This window comes from Bos indicus x Bos taurus, chromosome 26 (genome assembly GCF_003369695.1).
Source record: "Bos indicus x Bos taurus breed Angus x Brahman F1 hybrid chromosome 26, Bos_hybrid_MaternalHap_v2.0, whole genome shotgun sequence".
NCBI classification, from domain to species: domain Eukaryota; kingdom Metazoa; phylum Chordata; class Mammalia; order Artiodactyla; family Bovidae; genus Bos; species Bos indicus x Bos taurus.
The window spans coordinates 30,759,639-30,783,699 of NC_040101.1; the positions used below are offsets into that span (position 1 = coordinate 30,759,639).

At 38.4% G+C, this 24,061-nt stretch overlaps 1 protein-coding gene across 3 annotated transcripts in view; it reads right to left on the minus strand.

Annotated features, from left to right (window-relative positions):
• Positions 1-3,560: 3,560 nt before the first annotated feature.
• Positions 3,561-24,061, minus strand: part of CUTC (cutC copper transporter) — a 33,112-nt gene continuing 12,611 nt past the window's right edge. For 2 of the 3 annotated variants that reach the window (XM_027528846.1, XM_027528847.1), the window contains 6 exons: positions 22,442-22,651; positions 21,751-21,786; positions 18,735-18,868; positions 8,837-8,864; positions 5,295-5,400; positions 3,561-4,064 (listed from right to left, as the gene is read on the minus strand). In XM_027528846.1, coding sequence (XP_027384647.1) covers positions 3,950-4,064; positions 5,295-5,400; positions 8,837-8,864; positions 18,735-18,868; positions 21,751-21,786; positions 22,442-22,651 — 629 coding nt within the window. In that variant the 3' untranslated portion in view covers positions 3,561-3,949. The remainder of the gene's footprint in view (positions 4,065-5,294; positions 5,401-8,836; positions 8,865-18,734; positions 18,869-21,750; positions 21,787-22,441; positions 22,652-24,061) is intronic. The other variant, XM_027528848.1, reaches the window with a different exon arrangement.

Consider the following 24,061-nt stretch of genomic DNA (forward strand, 5'->3'; position numbering starts at 1 on the left):
TTGTTCCATGTTCAGTTCTGTTGCTTCTTGACCTGAATTCCAAAAACATTTATGGCTTCACTGACTATACTAAAGCCTCTGACTGTGCAGATCACAACAAGCTGTGGAAAATTCTTGGATAGGAATACCAGACCACCTTATCTGTCTCCTAAGAAACCTGTATGCAACTATATAGAAGACGTTTTCTTTCTTTTTAATCTGGATGCTTCTTATTTCTTTTTCTTGCCTAACTGCCCCCGCTATGGACCTGCAGTACAACGTTGAGTAGAAGTGGTGAGAGTGGACATCCTGTCTTGTTCCTGATCTTAGGGAGAAAGTATTAAGTTTGATGTTAGCTATATGTTGTTTTTGTTTTGTTTTGTATAGTTGCTCTTTATCAGGTTGAGGAAGTTCCTTTCTATCCCAAGTTAGCTGAATGTTTTATTATGAAAGGGTGTTAGATTTTGTCAAATGCTTTTTCCACAATGAGATGACCATGTGATTTTTGTGCTTTATTCTATCAATATGGCATATTACACTGATTGATTCTTGAGTGTTATACTAGCCTTGCATTCCTGGTATAAATCCTCTCAGGTCACAATGTATAATCTTTTTTATGTTGCTGGACTCAGTTTACAGAAAGAGTACAAAGTAGATCTTGATGGGGCCAACTGAAGGTAAGCAGCATAGTAACTGAAGTCAGGAAGTCCTGACTCTGAAGCCAGTGCATTTTTTCCACTAGAAAGTAAATCAATATGGATATGCAATTTGATGGTTTAAATGAAAAATGCATAAAAATATGAAGGCATGGTTCCCTAGTCACAAATTACTTGTAATACTGATGAGAGGATATATACACATAAAATAATGAGAAAATATTTTAAAATAGGACTAGGTGTAGAAAATAAAATCAAGGTGAGAGGTTACCTTGGGTTTCCCTGGTGGTTCATACAGTAAAGAATCCGCCTGCAATGCAGGAGACCTGGGTTCAATCCCTGAGTTGGGAAGACTCCCTGGAGAGGGGAATGGCAACCTACTCCAGTATTCTTGCCTCGAGAATTCCATGGACAGAGGAGACTGGCGGGCTATAGTCCATGAGGTCGCAAGGAGTGGGACACAACTGAGCGACTAACACTTTCATTTTCACAAGTGGTTACCTTGTGTTTCATTTATATTCACGTAGTGGAGGGCACCGGAGAAGGCAATGGCACCCCACTCCAGTACTCTTGCCTGGAAAATCCCATAGGAGGAGGAGCCTGGTAGGCTGCAGTCCATGAAGTCGCTAAGAGTGGGACACGACTGGGTGACTTCACTTTCACTTTTCACTTTCATGCATTGGAGAAGGAAATGGCAACCCACTCCAGTGTTCTTGCCTGGAGAATCCCAGGGACGGGGGAGCCTGGTGGGCTGCCGTCCATGGGGTTGCACAGAGTCGGACATGACTGATGCGACTTAGCAGCAGCAGCAGCAGTGGAGGGCACAAAATATTGGCTTCAGTACTCAATGCCTAGCTTCCTGGGAAAAGCTTTTAAACTATCAAAGATTGATACTAGAAAGCTAACCTAGAAGAAGGAGAAGGCAATGGTACCCCACTCCAGTACTCTTGCCTGGAAAATCCCATGGATGGAGGAGCCTGGAAGGCTGCAGTCCATGGGGTCGCTGAGGGTCGGACAAGACTGAGCGACTTCACTTTCACTTTTCACTTTCATGCATTGGAGAAGGAAATGGCAACCCACTCCAGTGTTCTTGCCTGGAGAATCCCAGGGACGGGGAAGCCTGGTAGGCTGCCATCTATGGGGTCACACAGAGTCGGACACGACTGAAGTGACTTAGTGATAGCAATAGCAACCTAGAAGAAAAAAACATTTAATGGGCACATACTATGTTCTTGGTGTTTTAATATATTCTTAAACTAGAAACCGTATTATTCCTGATTTACAAATAAAGGAATTACAGTTCAAAATAAGTTAACTTAAACTGGAAGCCAGGATATGATTTCAAGTATGTCTGATTTGTCCAGGAGTACAGCTCTCTGTGGTACATCCACATTCCAGAAGCATCGTAAAGCAGAAGACTTGGAGGTTAATAGTCTAGCATTTAAGTCTCATAAATAACATTAATTTGTTATTAAATTTTGAGCAATTCATACCACCTCTCATATGACTAGTTACTCTGTTTAAATAAAATAGAGATGATTACATACCCTGCTCTTATCTCTGAAGGATCATAGAGTAAAATCCAAGCATGGGAGAGGGTTAGGCCAAAATACTAAACATGACTGTGTGTGCATGTGTATGTGATACTTACATATCTGTATCTATACCTCAAAGCCAATATTAAAACTGTTAACAGAAATAACTACTAATGGAAAACACTGAAGTTACTGTTAGTTTTTAAATAGTTTGTCTTTCATTTCTCAAAAATTCCTTGGCAAATACTATATGTTGAAATGGTATCTGGAAAAGTGAGGAAAGAAGATTTAAAAGTGAGGGAAACGACACATTAATAAAAAGGCAAGGTTTTCCGTATATAGTCATTAGTACCCAAATCTGTGCATGCTATTTATAGAGGCTCCATTAACTAGTTTCATGACCAAGGCCAAGTTCTCTACATTATGATTCGGTTAATCTCCTAATACAGAAACATCAGTTCTATTACCAGAGGGGTGTTGTGTGTGTAGAATGAGATTATAACATGAAAGTCACAGAAAAAAGCTAGTATTGAATTTCACCATTTGGGACCTGCTTGTGAGAGTTGGACTGTGAAGAAAGCTGGGCACCAAAGAATTGATGCTTTTGAACTGTGGTGCTGAAGAAGACTCTTGAAGAGTCCCTTGGACTGCAAGGAGGTCCAACCAGTCCATCCTAAAGGAGATCAGTCCTGGGTATTCATTGGAAGGACTGATGCTAAAGCTGAAACTCCAATACTTTGGCCACCTTGTGCGAAGAGTTGACTCATTGGAAAAGACCCTGATGCTGGGAGGGATTGGGGGCAGGACAAGAAGGGGATGACAGAGGATGAGATGGCTGGATGGCATCACCGACTCGATGGACATGAATTTGAGTGAACTCCAGGAGTTGGTGATGGACAGGGAGGCCTGGGGTGCTGCGATTCACGGGGTTGCAAAGAGTCGGACACAACTGAACAACTGAACTGAACTGAACATAGGAAAAACATCTTTCATCACTAGAATCCAGTCTCCATATCTATGGCCTCAGCTGAAAGAAACTATTATTCTGATAACCTCGCTAACCTCCCCAGTTCTCACTACAGGTCTTTCTAAATTGTCAGATGAACCTTATGGTTAAGCCATTTCTCTTTCTGGTGACAGAGACAGAAGTAACCTGATGAACAAAAAGATCGCTTCTGGCCTTTATAAGTCTAGGAACTTTTACATCCTACTTCCCAAGGCTGAAAATTTTTATGCTATACCATTTACTTTATATCCTTTGCATCTTGCCCAGGGTAACACATCCAAAAGTACATAATAAAAAGAGAAAATAAAATTAAAAAACAACAAAAAATCTTCCCTCTAATAGTTGGCTACAGATTGTATTCAGGGTATGAATAAGAGATGCTACCACAATAGAATGGCAATTTTTATTTTACAATGACAAGGCAAAATAACCGCTATTGAGTTGACCATGAAGTCACATTTGAGTTCATACCTTGCAACTGAACTTTCCCAGTTCAATTAATTCCACTGAAAACAGACTTTAACCTCTGTCTGCAGAAGAAGTGTAGGCCAGATTTAACCACAATGATGGATATGGCTGACAAGATTAAGCAAAGAAAATGACTGTACTCTGTTTCAAGTTCTTTTTCTTCTTGGAAACATTCTCCATGGTACTATAAGACTCAAAATAAAGACAGACTGTCCTGGCCAGAGAAGGTTAAAGCTGTCATAGAGAACTGTAGACTTTTCTTCTGTCTTTGTCTGGTGATATCCATGTCTCTCAGAGAGGTCTGGCTAAACGAGAATATTCTTTGCAATAGCATTCAAAGTCCTTACTTGGGTCACATCTGTAACCTTTAGAGAATATTCTGAGTTAGAAAGAGAGGCTCCCATAGCAACAGAGGAATTTCTGCAATGGAAATAATAAAGAAACAGAAAATTACATAAGTTGTTAAATGAACCCTCCTACTGGCACTTCATTTTAGGGTAGATTTCATGGCTCAAGAACAAGGACCCTGCACTAACATATTTCATAATTTTTATTAGTTACTTGAAACACCTAGTGTCTAAATATACCAGATAGTATATTTGATTTTATATCTGGAATTGTAAATCTAAGGCTCTTGCTTCTTTTATATCTCATTTTCCCCAACTTATAAACAGAAAATAATCAATTAACTATTAAATTATAGGAATCCTCTCAAGTATGATAGAAAACACATAATAGTTTAAATTCCTTAAAAGTGATAAAATTTCAAAATGACTAAAAGTGGGGAATTCCTTGGTGGTCCAGTGGTTAGGACTCTGCTTTCATCACCAAGGGTGTGGGTTGACTCCTTGGTCAGGGAACTAAGATTCCACAAGCTGTGAGACATGGTCAAAAACAATAAAATTAAAAAAAAAGAGAGAGAGGGTAAAAGTGAGGAAATATTTAAGTATTAACAGTAGGAAAGACAAAAAGGACTACAGCTCTTCCATCCTTATTACCTTAGTTATTAACTTTGCTAAAGGAGACCACAGGTGAATGGGCACACATACATATCTACTTCACCTGAAGCTTAGTTGCTGAATTAGAGTTTACTATTAACTGGTCTCGGAGAAGGCAAAGGCACCCCACTCCAGTACTCTTGCCTGGGAAATCCCATGGATGGAGGAGCCTGGTAGGCTACAGTCCATGGGGTCCCAAAGAGTCGGACACAACTGAGCGACTTCACTTTCACTTTTCACTTTCATTCACTGGAGAAGGAAATGGCAACCCACTCCAGTGTTCTTGCCTGGAGAATCCCAGGGACGGCGGAGCCCAGTGGGCTGCTGTCTATGGGGTCGCACAGAGTCGGACACAACTGACGTGACTTAGCAGCAGCAGCTAAGTCACGTCAGTCGTGAACTTAGACCATTAACTCGTCTAAGTTCAGTAAAGCCTTAAAGATTTGGAGGTTAGCCTATGTTCAGAAGAGCCTGCTTATTTAAGGCAGGATAAGAGCCACTCTGCAGTTAAAAAACTTTAAAAATGACTAATACTTACATGCTAATCACAACATTCTATTCATTAATCATGCCATCAACTAAGGTTTTCCTATTTGGAGAAGTAAAAATTAATCCCATTCCTTTTTGTAGGAGTCAAAGGAGTCATTTTTACCGAAACTTCATTCCTGAATCTCTAGCCGACCGAGCAGAACAGTGGAATTCTGTGGCACCTGAACCCTCAAGGATCCTCTGTAGATTTCTATCTGTTATGCCACCCCCTGTTGGAAAGAATAAGTAATATAGTAAATAGAATAGATTTTCACATAAAATTTAGTGACTAATATGACTGCTAGCTCTACCTGGAATCTTCATACTGAAATTCCTCTTTGATATTCTCTCCTTACTCAGCTAAAATGAATTTAGAAACAAATGATGAAAGATAAGAATGCAGACTCTGGAGAACAAAAGATCAAAGAACCTTTATGACAGAACTGTACATGCCCACTGGTTTGTATAACAATGATCTAAAAGACTACTCTGGGGCCAGGAAAATAATTGAGTACTCAAGCCCTGCTTCCCCTAATTAAAGCAAAATCAAATTAAAAGCAAAGACTCAGAAACGTATCTCAAAGAGAAAACCTCAAAACAAAATCAAAAACAAAAACAGAACATCTCCAAGGTTCTTCTCTGGCCCATAACACACGGACTTCACTGGAAATGGGAACAATGCAAGGTGTTACACAGTTTCTTTATTATAATGCCCATTTTTAAATTTCATTTTACAGAAGAATTTGATTCTAGCTTATTAAAATTGCATAATCAAGGATTTTATGACTCATTTGTTTTGAGGAACAATCTTTTAAATGTCTGTATATAAAGAATTATATTCTTAACTGATATCAGATTAGATGACTGTTAAAATATGTATTTTTTACCTCAAGCTATTAAAGTTGCTTGAGATCAACTTTATTATGACCAACCTAGACAGCATATTAGAAAGCAGAGACATTACTTTGCCAACAAAGGTCCGTCTAGTCAAGGCTATGGTTTTTCCAGTAGTCATGTATGGATGTGAGAGTTGGACAATAAAAAAGCTGAGCACCAAAGAACTGATGCTTTTGAACTGTGGTGTTGGACAAGACTCTTGAGAGTCCCTTGGACTGCAAGGGGATCCAACCAGTCAATCCTAAAGGAAATCAGACCTGAATATTCATTGGAAGGACTGATGTTGAAGTTGAAACTCCAATACTTTGGCTACCTGATGCAAAGAACTGACTCACTAGAAAAGACCCTGATGCTGGGAAAGACTGAGGGCAGGAGGAGTAGGGGACGGCAGAGAATGAGATGGTTGGATGGCATCACCAACTCAATGGACATGAGTTTGAGTAAGCTCTGGTAGTTGGTGATGGGCAGGGAAGCCTAGTGTGCCACAGTCCATGGGGTTGCAAAGAGTCGGACATGACTGAGCAACTGAATTGAACTGACTGATTAAAGTTGCTGAAATAACTTGACTTACACACTCTTTCAGACTCATTAACTTTTTTTTTTTAGTCATATAGTACAACAACAACAAATACCACTGAGCCCTAAGAAAGAACACAGACTGAGAGGTCAGATTTATTAGAATCCTGGCTTTACCACAGTGGCCCTTCACAGCTATGTGGCCTTGGATAAATTACTCAAGTCCACTAAGCCTCAATTTTTTTCATCAAAGAGGGATAGTATTGCTTACTTCACAAACTTGTTGTAAGGATTAAAAGACAAATATTTGTTATTTCTTTCTAACAAATAACAGAATATCTGGTCACTGAAATACATGTTACTCAGTTATCAGAACATAAGTAATACATTTCCCAAACACAGATTAACAGTTGGGACTTGAAAGAACAACTACTTCAATACTTTTCTTTATAAAGATAAGGGAACTGGAGCCTAAATTATAAGCTTCATTATGAAAATCCTCTGGAGGGAAACTGCTATATTTTATCTTTATATTTCCCAGTGATGGACACATATTAGGCTGATTTACCCAGGAATTTTTACTTGCTGGTATTTATTTACATGAAATTATCATAATTTATTTATAGATCTACTCAGTAAGCTCCTCAAGTAGAAGGATTACTTCATATACATTTCTGTGTTTTTATATCTACCACAGAACCTGGCATATAATCAGCATTTTCTTGGTAAGGTTTGTTAAATAATCACAAATACTTTGGATATAACATCATCTCACTTAAGACTATAAGCCTCTTGAGGAAGTAGTTTCTTGTGTAACTCTGTATCCCAAGTAGTGCCTTGCACACAGCACATAACTTAATAATTACATGTAATGCAAAAGCAATCTTAAGTTAACAACTGTCTAAGTGTGGGTATTAGTCGTCAAGACTAAATACATTTAGTCTTAATGGAAATGCATCAGATACAATTAAGTCTCTTTAAGATTCCCTAATAAATCTCTTAAGGGTCTCAATTTAACAGATAATGTATGCTTTCTGTCTGCTTATGTTTCAGGAACTTGCTACAAGTCAAAGCTTTCCTAAAATTCTGACACTATACCTCTATTTGGCCTCTTTTAAAAAGTTTTCTTATATCTATCACCATTTGACTCCTGGTCAGTCTTGGCATTACTGGTATTAAGACAACCAGACATTATATGCCTTCTGATGTGATGAAACGTGAAGTATACAGAATTATTGTGAACTATTTCTACCAAAAATATTTAACCAGAATCTAACCAAGCCTTATGATCTAACTACCAGTTTACAGGAAATACAGAGACTAGGAAATACATGCTAAACAATATTGAAAGGAAACAATCCAGTAAAACCAGAAATTAGGACATTTTATAGCGTAAGTTGTTTAAACTTACGCTATAAAAGTATTGGCCGACTATTAAATGGTATTTTAGGGAATTAGTGTTTATTTTGATAGATGTGATAATGATCTTGTGGTTAGATGCCCACAATGTGGTTAAAATGCGCCCCGCCCCCCGCACCTTTTAAGAGAAGTATAAAGTGTCACAATGCCTTTAATTTAATTTAAGATGCCTCAGGATAAAAAAAGATGAGACAAATATGACAAGATGTTAAATACAGAAATTAAGTACATGAGTATTTATATGCTATTTTCTACTTTTTTTATCTGTTTGAGAAATTTAGTTAAGAAAAAATTAAGACTGTCTTTATATTCATCTCATTCTGGATCTAGGCCTGCTTATATAATTCTTTAAAAACTACTGACTTCTAATGAGCCATTATGTACTTAATTGACCTTACAGTTATCATTAGGAGTATGTGATCCACCTGTTCTGACTACAAGAATTTGCTCATTAGAGATTTTTTAAAAATTTGAGTATTAGATTATTCAGGGATATTACCTAAACGTTTACTTATACTTTGTCACCAACTAGGACATGTGGCCCTAATCCAGTGTAGCAGCATCAAACCTGGTAAGTAAGCATCACCAGAAATGAACATCTACACTCACAAGACTGTATACTATGGGAAAGCAAATGTAGAAAAATCCCAATCCTTATCTGCTCTTCTCTGAGCTAAACCTCACACAAAGTTCTAAATTGCACTCAGGATCTCCCAATCTTAAACATTTTAATAAAATTAAACACTATGTGCTAATACGTCTCCCCATACTGTTCTGCCTCTTTTGCTCTTCCTTCCCATTTTCAGTGTTATACTAGTAAATGGCATTACTTACCTGGCATTACCACAATCCTGCCTTTGGCCTGAAAAAATAAAAAAAATTAAACAAGTTAATTTTAATATCTTTCTCTTGCACAGGATAGTAAGGCAGCGAAACAGAAAAATAACTATACTAAATTACTACTAATATCTAATTTCAATAGATCTTTTCTAATTCTTTGGAATCATGCATAAGTAAAATGCTCAGCATACTAATTCCTTCTATCCAGAAAGGTTATTGTATTGCTTTAAAGACTTGTACTGTTATGAACATAAGAATAGGAGAACTAAATATAAATACTAAATAATCACATCACCTTAAGAAAAGCTATTACTGAAAAATAACACTCATTTTGAATTCTTGGTATGCAATGGAATCAAAGTTCAGTTCAGTCGCTCAGTCGTGTCCAACTCTTTGCAACCCCATGAATCACAGCACACCAGGCCTCCCTGTCCATCATCAACTCCCGGAGTTCACTCAAACTCATGTCCATCGAGTTGGTGATGCCATCCAACCATCTCATCCTCTGTTGTCCCCTTCTCCTCCTGCCCCAAATCCCTCCCAGCATCAGGGTCTTTTCCAATGAGTCAACTCTTCACATGAGGTGGCCAAAGTATTGGAATTTCAGCTTTAGCACCAGTCCTTCCAAATAACACCCAGGACTGATCTCCTTTAGGTTGGACTGGTTGGGTCTCCTTGCAGTCCAGGGGACTCTCAATAGTCTTCTCCAACACCACAGTTCAAAAGCATCAATTCTCTGGTGCTCAGCTTTCTTCACAGTCCAACTCTCACATCCATACATGACCATTGGAAAAACCATAGCCTTGACTAGACGGACCTTTATTGGCAAAGTAATGTCTCTGCTTTTTAATATGCTATCTACGTTGGTCATAACTTTCCTTCCAAGGAGTAAGCGTCTTTTAATTTCATGGAATGAAAGTAGTTGAATTTAAATAAGATTTTAGTATAAAAGAAAGAGTATAGCATAACTGTAAATTACTGGGGGTGGGGGTGGGGGGTGGGGAGAGGGGAGAGGAATCTGTTCAAATCCTATATCCTCAAATCCTAAATACAGGAATTTATAGCCTATAAATTCCCTACCATATTATACCAATTAAAAAACACCAGAGGTCCATTTTGTTGGCTACTAAAGAATAAAATGAACTATAGGAATTAATTTAATTTCTGATAATTCCAGAAGATAGGTATTAAAATCTCCTCACTTTCATTCTAATTTTTATTATATTTCCTAAATAAACTTAGGTGATATATACTCAGTATCACTCAAAATCAAAACGGAAATCACCCTTTTTACAAATGTATACTCAGTGGAAACACTAGTAGCAGGTAGGTAATAATGACAGATAAAAATAACATGCTACAGCAAGCTCACTAATTTGCAGAATAAAACCCTGATCACACTGCTCTATTATGAAAGGTTTTATTAAATGTCACTTGATTCACTCCTCCATCCATCCAACAAATACATTTAAGTGCCTACCATGTACCAGACACTGTTGTAGGCATGGGGACCACTGTGATCGAAGGGGTCCAAAACATGGCTGTGTGCTATAAAAATGATTTTGAGCTGAAGGCTCAAATTCCTTACTTGCCTAAAAGCAGACTCCCAAAAGAACTAAAAAAAAACAAACAAACCAAAAAACCCTCCACTGTCATAAATCCCCCCGCTGGGAGAAACTCATCAGCACCACAGCCAAACAGACACTATGGAAAAACCATCCTGTCTCCCATTTGTTCTTCTAACGATCCAATTATCCTTCCAAAGAGTCATTTGTTTTTCCATAAATGCACTTTCTCCTTTCACTTCTGAGTCCCTAAGTGTACTCTATCCCCTCCTCTTCATCTATTAAGATGGTTTATATGCCCCAAATTCTAAGCACCTCTTTGAGTCACATTTCTTTGTGAATGCCCAAATATACATACACATGTGATCACAATCTTTTTTTCTTGCTTATCTTTTTTTAGTTTATTTTTGAACCTCAAAAACTGAACCTAAGAATGTTCACTTTTTAAAAAAAGAGGGTAAAGAAAAAGTTTTTCCTCCCTGACATGATGAGCAAGAGTAAGTTCCTACTCTCGTGGGGCATTCATGTTCAACAAAAACAGATAACAGATAACAGATAAAATATAAATATTTTATATTTATAAAATATAAATACCTAAAGTAGCCATCATGGTCAACAAAGAGTCCGAAATGCAGTACTTGGATGCAATCTCAAAAACAACATAATGATCTCTGTTCATTTCCAAGGCAAACTGTTCAATATCATGGTAATCCAAGTCTATGCCCCAACCTGTAACACTGAAGAAGCTGAAGTTGAACGGTTTTATGAAGACCTACAAGGCCTTTTAGAACTAACACCCAAAAAAGATGTCCTTGTCATTATAGGGAACTGGAATGCAAAAGTAGGAAGACAAGAAACACCTGGAGTAACAGGCAAATTTGGCCTTGGAGTATGGAACGAAGCAGGGCAAAGATTAATAGAGTTTGCCAAGAGAAAGCACTGGTCATAGCAAACACCCTCTTCCAACAACATAAGAGAAGACTCAACACATGGACATCACCAGATGGTCAACAGTGAAATCAGACTGACTGTATTCTTTGCAGCCAAAGATGGAGATGCTGTATACAGTCAGCAAAAACAAGACTGGAACCTGACTGTGGCTCAGATCATGAACTCCTTATTGCCAAATTCAGACTTAAATTGAAGAAAGTAGGGAAAACCACTAGACCCTTCAGGTATGACCTAAATCAAATCCCTTATGATTATACAGTGGAAGTGACATATAGATTTAAGGGACTAGATCTGATAGACAGAGTGCCTGATGAACTATGGATGGAGGTTCGTGACACTGTACAGGAGACAGGGATCAAGCCCATCCCCATGGAAAAGAAATTCAAAAAACCAAAATGGCTGTCTGAGGAGGCCTTACAAATAGCTGTGAAAAGAAGAGAAGTGAAAAGCAAAGGAGAAAAGGAAAGACATAAGCATCTGAATGCAGAGTTCCAAAGAATAGCAAGGAGAGATAAAAAAGCCTTCCTTAGCAATCAATGCAAAGAAACAGAGGAAAACAACAGAATGGGAAAGACTAGAGATCTCTTCAAGAACATTAGAGATACCAAGGGAACATTTCATGCAAAGATGGGCACAATAAAGGACAGAAATGGTATGGACCTAACAAAAGCAGAAGATATTAAGAAGAGGTGGGAAGAATATACCGAAGAACTACACAAAAAAGATCTTCACAACCCAGATAATCACGATGGTCTGATCACTCACCTAGAGCCAGATTCCTGGAATGTGAAGTCAAGTGAGCCTTAGAAAGCATCACTACGAACAAAGCTAGTGGAGGTGATGGAATTCCAGTTGAGCTATTTCAAATCCTAAAAGATGATGCTGTGAAAGTGCTGCACTCAATATGCCAGCAAATTTGGAAAACTCAGCAGTGGTCACAGGACTGGAAAAGGTCAGTTTTCATTCCAATCCCAAAGAAAGGCAATGCCAAAGAGTGCTCAAACTACCGCACAATTGCATTCATCTCACATGCTAGTAAAGTGATGCTCAAAATTCTCCAAGCCAGGCTTCAGCAATATGTGAACTGTGAACTTCCAGATGTTCAAGCTGTATTTAGAAAAGGTAGAGGAACCAGAGATCAAATTGCCGACATCTGCTGGATCATAGAAAAAGCAAGAGAGTTCCAGATAAACATTTATTTCTGCTTTATTGACTATGCCAAAGGCTTTGACTGTGTGGATCACAATAAACTGTGGAAAATTCTGAAAGAGATGGAAATGCCAGACCACCTGACCTGCCTCTTGAGGAACCTATATGCAGGTCAGGAAGCAACAATTAGAACTGGACATGGAACAACAGACTGGTTCCAAATAGGAAAAGGAGTACATCAAGGCTGTATATTGTCACCCTGCTTATTTAACTTATATGCATAGTACATCATGAGAAACGCTGGGCTGGAAGAAGCACAAGCTAGAATCAAGATTGCCGGGAGAAATATCAATAACCTCAAATATGCAGATGACATCATCCTTATGGCAGAAAGTGAAGAGGAACTAAAAAGCCTTTTGTTGAAAGTGAAAGTGGAGAGTGAAAAAGTTGGCTTAAAGCTCAACATTCAGAAAACTAAGATCATGACATCTGGTCCCATCACTTCATGGAAAATAGATGGGGAAACAGTGTCTGAATTTATTTTTTTGGGCTCCAAAATCACTGCAGATGGTGACTGCAGCCATGAAATTAAAAGACACTTACTCCTTGGAAGGAAAGTTATGACCAACCTAGATAGCATATTAAAGAGCAGAGACATTACTTTGCCAACAAAGGTCCGTCTAGTCAAGGCTATGGTTTTTCCAGTGGTCATGTATGGATGTGAGAGTTGGACTGTGAGGAAGGCTGAGTGCTGAAGAATTGATGCTTTTGAACTGTGGTGTTGGTGAAGACTCTTGAGAGTCCCTTGAACTGCAAGGAGATCTAACTAGTCCATCCTCAAGGAGATCAGTCCTGGGTGTTCATTGGAACACCCAATGGTGTTGAAGCTGAAACTAATACTTTGGCCACCTCATGTGAAGAGTTGACTCATTGGAAAAGACCCTGATGCTGGGAGGGATTGGGGACAGGAGGAGAAGGGGACAAGAGAGGATGAGACGGCTGGATGTCATCACTGACTTGATGGACATGAGTTTGAGTGAACTCCAGGGGTTGGTGATGGACAGGGAGGCCTGGTGTGCTGCGATTCATGGGGTCGCAAAGAGTCGGACACGACTGAGTGACTGAACTGAACTGAAATACTTAAACATACAATGAAAAAAAATTAAGCAAAGAAATAGAGAATAAAAAGGAGAGGAGGCTGTTTCATAAAATTTATTAATTGTTAGAGAAATAAGTAAAACAAGGCTGTTTAGTATCCTCAAACATACTAAAGCAAAATACCCACAAAACTAAATATTTACTACGTAGAAAGCTGAAATGAGTTTAGGAGTAAAAAAAATCATATTTACTGTAACTGTTTCTTCCAACTGAAAGCTTTGTAAAATATGGACAAATGTTTGAAGAGATGAATCCTATCGCTTTTTGGGGGGCCTTTCAAAAAACGTTATTTAGAACTATATGCTCATCTTGGGCTATCAAAATGACTTGCCAATATAGAGCACTTACTAAATGTCAGATGTATGCTGAAGCAATCCACAACTACTCTAGGAGGTAGGCACTTTTACTATGCTAACTGGCACTCATTATGCAACTTCGTAGGTAAAGAAACAAGTTTAGGATGGTTAGGTAAACTCCCCAAGGTCACTGTTAATAAACAGCAAGTTTGATGGTTAAGTAAACTGCCCAAGTCTATTGTTTTTTGCTCAATAAACAGCAGAACTAGTATTTAAAAATAAACCTTTCTAATCCCAAATTCTTGCTTTCACCAGTATATTACACAGCTACAAAATGGCTTCAAGAAATAAAGCTGGGCTTCCCTGGTGGCTTAGTAGTGAAGAATGTGCCTGCCTATGTAGGAGACACAGGTTAGATCCTTGGTCCAGGAAGATCCGATATGCTGCAGAGCAACTAAGCCTGTGAGTCACAACAACTGAGCGTGTGCTTAGAGCCCAGGAACCTCAACAACTGAAGCCATACACTGCAACCACTGAAGCCTGTGCACCCTAAAGTCCCTGTTCTGCAACAGAAGAAACCACTGCAATGAGAAGCCCACACCCCACAACTACAGAGTAGCCTCTGCTTGCCCCAACTAGACAAAATCCTGCTCAGCACCAAAGACCCAGCAGAGTGAAAACTGAAAAATAAAAAAGCAAAATTAGTATACTCTTACTTCTATGTGCGATCTAGAAAAGTAAAACACAAGAAGCAGAGAACAGAATGGTGATTACCAGGGGTGGTGAGGTGATGGAAATGGGAAGATGTTGGTAAGAGGGTACAAAGTTGCTACACAGGATAAATTGAGTCTAGAGATCAAATGAATAGCATGATGACTATAGTCAATATAGCTGTACCGAATACTAATAATTTGCTAAGAGAGTAGATGTCAGGTACTTTCACCAGACACGAACGCACACATGCATACCACACAAGTGCACTAAACGAGCAGCTGAGTACAAGCTTGACTGGAACCATTTCATTCTGTATGCGTGCATGCTGAGCAGTGTCCAGCTCTTTGTGACTCCATGGATTGTAGTCCACTAGGGTCTTCTGTCCATGGAATTTCTCAGGCAAGAATACTGGAGTGGGTTGCCATTTCCTCCTCCAGGGGATCTTCCCGACTCAGGGATTGAACTATAATCTCTTGCATTGGTTGGTGGATTCTTTACCACTAAGCCACTAGGGAAGCCCCTTCATTCTGTATATATAAATCAAAGTATCATGTTGTACATAGCTGTGTTAAATATTCTTATACACTTATTATAAATAAATTTACTTTTTAAAGTAAAAATTGTATATATTTAAGGTGTACAATGTGATGTTTTGATTTACATATATAGAATATTATTCTGTACATATACAGAATGAAAATCAAAATATCACATTGTACATCTTAAATACATACAATTTTTACTTAAAAAAAGTAAATTTAGTGTATAAGAATATTTAACTTAGCTCTTCCTACCAAATGACTAAACTACAAATCTGTCTCTTTCTCACACACAACATTTTGAAATGCAACATATGACTATGACAATTATTCTCTATTCCATACTGAGTAACCATTAAAAAATGGAAACCTGATTCATCAGTTCTTCTATTTCAAAACCCTTCAGGCTTCCCCAGTGAACCAAGGATAAAATGCAAACTCTTAAATAGTTTAAAAGGCTCTGGACAGTATTCTTCTCTTCACATTCAATTTTATAGTCATTCTTTAATATCTTAATAAGTTATGCTCACTTTTGTTTCCAGGCCTTTGCATATACTATTTTGTCTACAAGGAGCATCCCCCTGACTTTCCCTCTCTCCATTCCAGTTTAGACTGATGGCTACTAATCATCCTTTAAATGAGTAAGGCATTGCAGTGTGGGGCCTTCCTGGTGGCTCAGTGGTACAGAATCCAGTCAATGCAGGAGACATGGGTTCGATCCCTGATCTGGGAAGATCCCATATGCTGCAGAGCAACTAAGTCCATGTGCCACAAATATAGAGCCTATGCTCAATGGAGCCCAGGGGCTGCAACCACTGAAGCCCAAGCACCTAGAGCCTGTGTTCCATAACAAGAAATGCCACTGCAGTGAGAAGCCCGAGCACAGGAACAAGAGAATAGCTCCCTTTCTTCACATCATCTAGAGCAGTCTTTGAAGCAACATAGATCCAGCATGTTCCATAAAAAAAGACACTACAGTGTGGATGTCTTTTCTTCTGGGAAGCTAACTGCTGTGAATCCCAACCCCTCAAATCTGGGGTTAATTCCTCTTCAATGTGCTCCTACAGTACTTTTTTTTAAATATAGCACTCTATTGGAAGTGCCTGTTGTGCACTAGTTTGCAAGGCTAGTGACTACACACACACACATGCCCCCTGGTCACCAGCATAGTACAAACGCCCTGCTGTTCAGTTCATAAGTTGGGTCTGAGTGTTTTCGACCCCTTGGACTGCAGCAGGCCAGGCTCCTCTGTCTACCACTAACTCCCAGAGTTTGCTCAGATTCATGTCCATTGAGTTGGTGAAGCTATCTATCTATCCTCTATGGTCCCTTTCTCCTTTTGCCTTCAATCTTTCCCAGCATCAGAGTCTTTTCCAATGAGTTGGCTGCAAATGCCTTGTACCTTGCATGTGTGCTAAGTTGCTTCAGTCATGTCCAACTCTTTGCGACCCTATGGACTGTAATCTGCCAGGCCCTTCTGTCCAGAGGATTCTCCAGGCAAGAATACTGGAGTGGACTGCCATGCCCTCCTCCAGAGGATCTTCCCAAGCCAGGAAGATCAAACCAAACCCTCATCTCTTGTCTCCAGCATTGGCAAGCAGGTTCTTTACCACTAGTGCCACCTGGGAAGACCCCTTGCACCTTAATATACACTTAATAAATAATAAATAGAAATAAATATTTCTAAAGCCAGTAAGCTGATTAGAAAAGTTAATCTAATTCTCATGTGAAATTTCTGAAAATTATTTTCATGACTATAGAAAAGTAAACATTAGCAGATGTCTACACAAAAAGACTAAATATTATTAATAATAGCAGTAACAATAATAGTCCCTTGGACTACAAGGAAGTCAGTACTAAAGGAAATCAACTCTGAATATTCACTGAAAGCTGGGAATTTCCAATATTTTGGCTACCTGATGCGAAGAGCCAACTCACTGGAAAAGACCCTGATACTGGGAAAAGACAAAAGGAGAAGGGGTCAGAAGACGAGATAGTTAGACAGAATTACCGATTCAATGGACATGAATTTGAGCAAACTCCAGGAGATAGTGAAGGACAGGGGAGCCTGGTGTACTGCTGTCCCTGGGATCACAAAGAGTTGGACGTGACTTCGCAACTGAACAACCACCACAAATAATAATTACAAACACTAGCATGTATCATAAATCAAGCACTCTGCTAAGGCTCTTACCAAAAGCATTTCTTATCTTTCACATTATTTCTTGAAAGTAAAAGTGAAAGTGTTAGTCACTGAGTCATGTCTGACTCTTTGTGACCACATAGACTGTAGCCCACCAGGCTTCTCTGTCCATGGAATTATCCAGGCAAGAATACTGGAGTTGGTTGCCATTTCCTTCTCCAAAGAATCGTCCCCACCCAGGGATCGAATCTGGGTCTCTTACACTGCAGACAGACTCTACCAACTGAGCCACCATGGAAACCAAGGCTCTTACCAAGAGCATTTCTTATCTTTCATATTATGTTTTAACTCTACCAATAGTTGGACAAGACCCAGCGACTTCGCTTTCACTTTTCACTTTCCTGCATTGGAGAAGGCAATGGCAACCCACTCCAGTGTTCTTGCCTGGAGAATCTCAGGGATGGGGGAGCCTCATGGGCTGCCGTCTATGGGGTCACACAGAGTCGGACACGACTGAAGCGACTTAGCAGCAGCAATTCTACCTTATCTCTATAAATCCGAAGAGCAACCCTATAAAGAAGATATTAAAATTATCTCAATTTCACACGAGGCAACAGTGGCTTAAGTGCTAGTAATCTACTCAACATTAAACAGCAAACGTCAAACCTCTCTCAAATCCAGAACATTCTCATCTCAAGTCCATGTTCACTCATTTAGATATCTCTGGACTGGTGTGAGAAAACAGACATACTATTAATATAATTACAAAGCCATCTTCTAACTATTCTACAAATGATGTGAACTCACAAGAGGAAATCACATAAGAGATAAACATATTTCCTATCTTGATAGTTGGGGAAGGATGAGAGAAGAATAGTTTTAGAATTTTTCTTTTTGGCTGCACTCTGTGGCACAGAGGATCTTAGTTCCCTGACCAGGGATGGAACCCATGCTCCCTGCAGTATTAGTGTGGAGTCTTAACCACTGGACTACCAAGGAAGTCCTAGTTTTAGTTTTAGAATTCACCTCCAAATGATAATTTTGTCAAATTTCATGCAGGAACCCCTGAGTATACACAGATCGACGGTAAGAAGCTATGCATCAAGCTATGTAATGATGATGGCAGAAAAAAGGTAAAATTTTCTGCAGTTATCCAAAGTAGATCAGCTGTTTAATCACTGTCTATAATTTGATGTTAAGAGCCTTGGTTACTAAAAATGCTATGTGAAAGAAATAAAAGTTATATGTTACTGCCTGCTTGCTACAGAGTACCCCACAAAGTTAGTTAATATGTAGTTTCACAACCTCTCTGAACAACAGAATATCAGAAGTAACCACAACAGACTCTTAGGAAGAAAGGAAAGAAATCATGTGTACCTGATCTATGAGTCGCTTTATTAGGGGTAGTCCTTCTAGGGCTGAACTGTCACATCCACTGGTTAATACTCGTTCAAATCCCAAAGTTAAGAGGGTCTCTAGAGCTGCCACTGGATCATGAACCATGTCAAAGGCTGAAATAAATAAAACTGACTTGAATTTTGAACAGATCTCTCTAATACAGTGCTTTCCAAAATGTAGTACACCCACAGTGGTATGCTAGACCTAGCTTGTCCTGGCTTACAAGAGTCAATTGCTAAATATTCATGAATTTTGCAAGCATGATTATTAACCCATTACCAGCTTGAAATCAATCAAGGTGGAAGTATTTAAACCACAGAAGTCAACAAATGTTATAAATCAAGGCTCTTTTTTTCCTGAGAAACAGTTTACCAGTACACCATAGTCAGTGCCACTAGTGGTACCAGGATCATTTTATTTTAAAAAATATTTGTTTAATTTACTTATTTGGCTGCGCTGGGTCTTAGCTGCAGTATATTGGATCTAGTTCCCTGACCAGGGATAGAACCCAGGTCCCCTGCATCGGGAGCGTGGACTTTTAGCCACTGGACCACCAGTGAAGTCCCTGCAGGATCATTTTAGATGGAATACATATGAACAGATGCATTTACTTAAATGCAGATTAGAAGTGAAAAGCTTCCATTTTTTTCATTAGTTTCTCTTTAAAATAAATTTACTTAAGATTTTAAAAGTAAATTTGCACAAGTAGCCCTTGGATATGGTCAAATTGTAAATGTGACAGACAAGTGACTCACATTTGGGAAAGTCTGTTCTAAGGGCTCAAACAAACTGCACAAGCAGAATGAAAACTTTACACTCATCAGTTCTAGAAAAGGCCTTGGTTCATATTCTCTTTATTGACTAATATTTTATTCTAATCCGTTTTACCCCATGTTTTCAAGATTCATAGTATAAAGATAGTTGTTTACGACAGACTCTATCAAGTTTCAATTCCATCCTATTTTCTAAGAGACTTCTCTCCTCTTCATTAAGGAAACTGGCACTAGAAACCCCAAACAAAACGACTTCTGCTTTGACTCTCTGTGCTGCTGCTGCTGCTAAGTCACTCTGTCGTGCCCGACTCTTAGCAACCCCATGGACTGCAGCCTACCAGACTCCTCCGTCCGTGGGATTTTCCAGGCAAGAGGACTGGAAGAGGGTGCCATTGCCTTCTCCCTCTGTGCTGCTACATGATACTAAATACTGATCTATGGTGGATTAGGTGATAAACCCCTTCCTTTCGCCCTTTAATTTATGTAGGCACCTAAATCTACTACAGAGGATTTTAGTTTTTTGGTGGCAGTACCTTCTCACAGTGATTATACTATCATATTATAGTAAGCCCCTACATATGAATGAGTTCCATTCCAAGAGTGTAAGTAAGTCCAATTTGTTCCTATATCCAACAAAGTTAGTCTCAGTATCCAACTAACATAATCAGCTATATTGAACTGTACTGTAACAGGTTTATAATACCTATCACTGCTGCCTTTACACGTACTTCCAGGCTTCCTGGGCTTGAAATAAAGATACTGTACTACTGTATTCTATACAGTACTGTACAGTAAAGTACACAAAGGCATAATCACCTATAGAGGGTGCACACAGGTGAAGCTAGACATGTGAATTAACGTACATGATTAGACATGCAAAATGCATGTTCCCATCTTTGAAAGTTCACAACTTGAAGGTTCATATGTAGGAGACTTACTGTATTAAATACACAAGTGAGAAAAATGTGGAATCCAGGACAATATAACAATTAAAAAATATGGAAGTATTTTCAATTTATTGAAGGAGGAAAAGAACAGAACTCTAAAATGATTTTCTTAGTTTAAGAAAAGAAAAATATATTCTATAAGGTGGGTTTATTTTGAATTACTTATATCAAATTTTAAACTATATATTTTTCAGATAAATATTTACTTATTTAAATGATTTCATATTTTAAAACTTTTTGTTTTTGGCTAGCTTCAAAGTTTTGACTTTTATGCAATCTAACATTTTTTAGTTATTGCTAGTTTATAAGAAACATTGCTAAACACTAAGTCAAGAAAACAGTTTTCTGGTGTTATTCATTTCACAAATTAACAAGGATAACATGTTTCATATCGAAGTTCTATAAATGGATGTAAATGGTGGTGTCCACTCTCATCTTAATCTTTGGACAATTACTCAAAAGGACAAAAAGACATTCAGTAATTTCTCATGCATATCATCAAATCAAAAAAAAACTGAAGATTTTTTTTCTTTTCATGTGCAATAGCAGTGCCTTAAAGGCAAAATTCGCACTCGTTCCTCCATTTTACCAATGCTAGGCAAAAATGCATGGGAACTGTAACTGCCTGATTCAGAGATAGGAAGCATTTTTACATAAAATTATTAGACACTTTTTAGAAATCATTCTCAAGTAGACAAGCTATCAATAATGTAAAATAGTTTTGCGCACTATAGTGAACATCTGGTCACTGACTATCTAGCACGTATTTTTTCTCTCCTCTTCCTAATATTATCCAATTCTTCACTGGAAATCCAGCCCCTTTCTGCCCACGAATTTGGGAAAGTTGACCTCACTCCGACCTCCAGAATGGTCTTATCTGGTTTAAGTCAAGCAGTACATTTTATCTCCATTGGCCACAGTGATTTATTCTTTTTGAGACTGCACATGACCTGAGGCAATGCAACAAAAATAAATCTCAAGATTCTTGCTTGGAATTCTGTGACAAGTACACACACTTGCAGGCAATGCTTACTCTTTCCCTCTATTATATTCCACCACCAGCACCTTCTGCCTTTAACAACTTTTCATAACTAAGGCTTCATGTTTTCTAGAAATTGTGCATTTCTAAATTTACAACTGTTAGTCCCATGACAGGTATAAAAAAAAACCAATTGGTAACAGTATAGAATTGTGTTTCATGAAAAGGTTGTGGCGTTTGGTGAAATGAGAAAACTGACACCGTTCAACAGAACTTCTAAAATGGAAATGACTCACCTCGGTGGAAAGTGACTGGCAGGGGACGGCAAAGAGCTATAAAAAGAAAATCACATAACAACATGAATGAAGAGATAATCACTGATTACTATTTACAGAACTCTCCATGTTAGACAGGACTTTTTTATATTTTCTTTTCCTAAGTGAAGACAGTGAGCTAAAATAATAATAATTTAAAAAATGGTAGTCTTCCAAATTTAATAGTCCTGTGTTTCCATTAATCTCCAACTTTCATATTTTAAAAAACTGTCATCCACCCCTTGAAATGAAAATTACACAATCTGGCAACTATAAGGATAGCACTACATCTATCACTCTTCTGAAAATCTTTAAGAAATACTCTGGCCTAGTAATATAAATACTTTGCCTCTGTGTTCTCTGTGTCTCCCCATCCTTACCAACTGGAACAGCTTTTAAAGTTTTTGCTGCTGTGATTAAAGAGATCAAGGTAAATTCCCCTTAAACCCTATAGGAACAAGCAGCATAATCCAATCTATTGCAGCTGAGTCAGGGGGATTCTGTAGCACATACTGTCTACCTAAAACATCTAAATAATAGTGTTTAAAACAGGTGAATATAAGTGCCTGCAGGTGTGAATGAAAAGCCAGTTTTGTGATTGCATTTTTCTGTATAGGGACTATTCAATGCAATCATCTTTAGGGGCTTTCTGGTCTCTGATACAAATTCTTACCCACAAGGGACATGCACAGTTCTTTGTCAATGTGTCCATCTTCAGTCAATGCCCCAAATACCAAACCATCAGCACCATAAAGCTTGGCAAGACGAATGTCAGCCTTCATCACCTCAACTTCACGATCTGAATATAAAAAATCACCTCCACGTGGCCGAATCATCACAAAAACTGGGATCTGGACATACTGCTTCACTACTTGAAGGACACCTGTAAGAAAGGGAACAGACTAATTAAAATTCAAATGTAAGCTAAAAGCTTAAGGAAGTCAATAAAATATTACTGTATTGGTCTTTTACATTTGCTCTGGTGTTATCACTTCTACAAGGAACAGAAGAGCTGATGGAGTAAAAACCATAGAAAGATGATCTAAAGGAAAAAGGAGACACTGAGAAGAAAAACGTACCTATAAGTAGAAATTTACATAATAAAAAAGTCAAGGGTAAAAACAGCAATTTAGAAAACAGAAGTTACTGCATTTTAAAAGCACTGTTCAGTTATGCTTTTAAAAATTTTTTTGTTGTGCTTAACAAAAATTCTTTTACTGGAATGTGACATTTAAAAGTGTAACAACTACCAGGCTCTATGTTCTGCCAATGTATTCCCTAAGATCTGGTTTCTCCTTCCTAATGATTACATCTCTATTTAAAACCTGCTATACAGATGGTTACATAGTTTTAAAGTTTATGATTCCTACTAGATGAAGATATTTAGTAAAGCCTTTTTTAATAAGAGATGTGTAAAAGGGAGCAATGTTGCACTTATTTGTGATGCTAACAGGCGATCTATGAACAAAAATGAGGGCTTCCCTGTTGGCTCAGTGGGTAAAGAATCCACCTGCAATGCAGGAGACACAGGAGATGAAGCTTCAATCCCTGGGTCAGGAAGATCCGCTGGAGTAGGAAATGGCAATCCACTCCAGTATTCTTGCCTGGGAAATTCATGAACAAAAATAACCAAATCTGACACAATTTGTGACTAGTTCAGAAACTCTCAATGGTATAAGATCTGTGGCAGGCACCATGACTGTTTACCTAATATGAATTTACTTCTTTTTCCTTGCTACAAGAACCCCAGTTCTGTATGGGACACCAAGCAATGACTGGTGATGGGCATATTATAGCTGGCTTGGCCCATTCACCAAGTCCATCATGCATGACTGCTGTTGCAAAAAACAGACTGCCCTCAAATTACAGATATGTTCTAGGTATTTCATAGAATGGCCAGGGACTGCCCTCTTTTATTTTAGTGAGGAGAGTCACTAAAAGGCCATTGCATACATAAACCTTTTATAATAAATAATGCTATCATCCATCTCAGAATAAAATAAAGGAGTCAAAAATTCATATAGGGACTTCTGCTTTTGACCAAGACAGAGCAACAGGAACTGGATTTACCCTTCCACTTATTAAAAAAAAAAGAGACAAAACATATCAAACAATGGTTTGCAACAAAGGATAATGATCCCTTAAAGATGGAAAACAAATGCGGTAAGCTCTCCTATTACCCAGATTACTACCTTGAGATTTTTCCAGGTCACAGCTTAGGGAAGTCAGGAGAGACCCTCCCTACTTATCTCTAATACTCAACTGAGTACCAACTGATGTATGCATGCAAGGC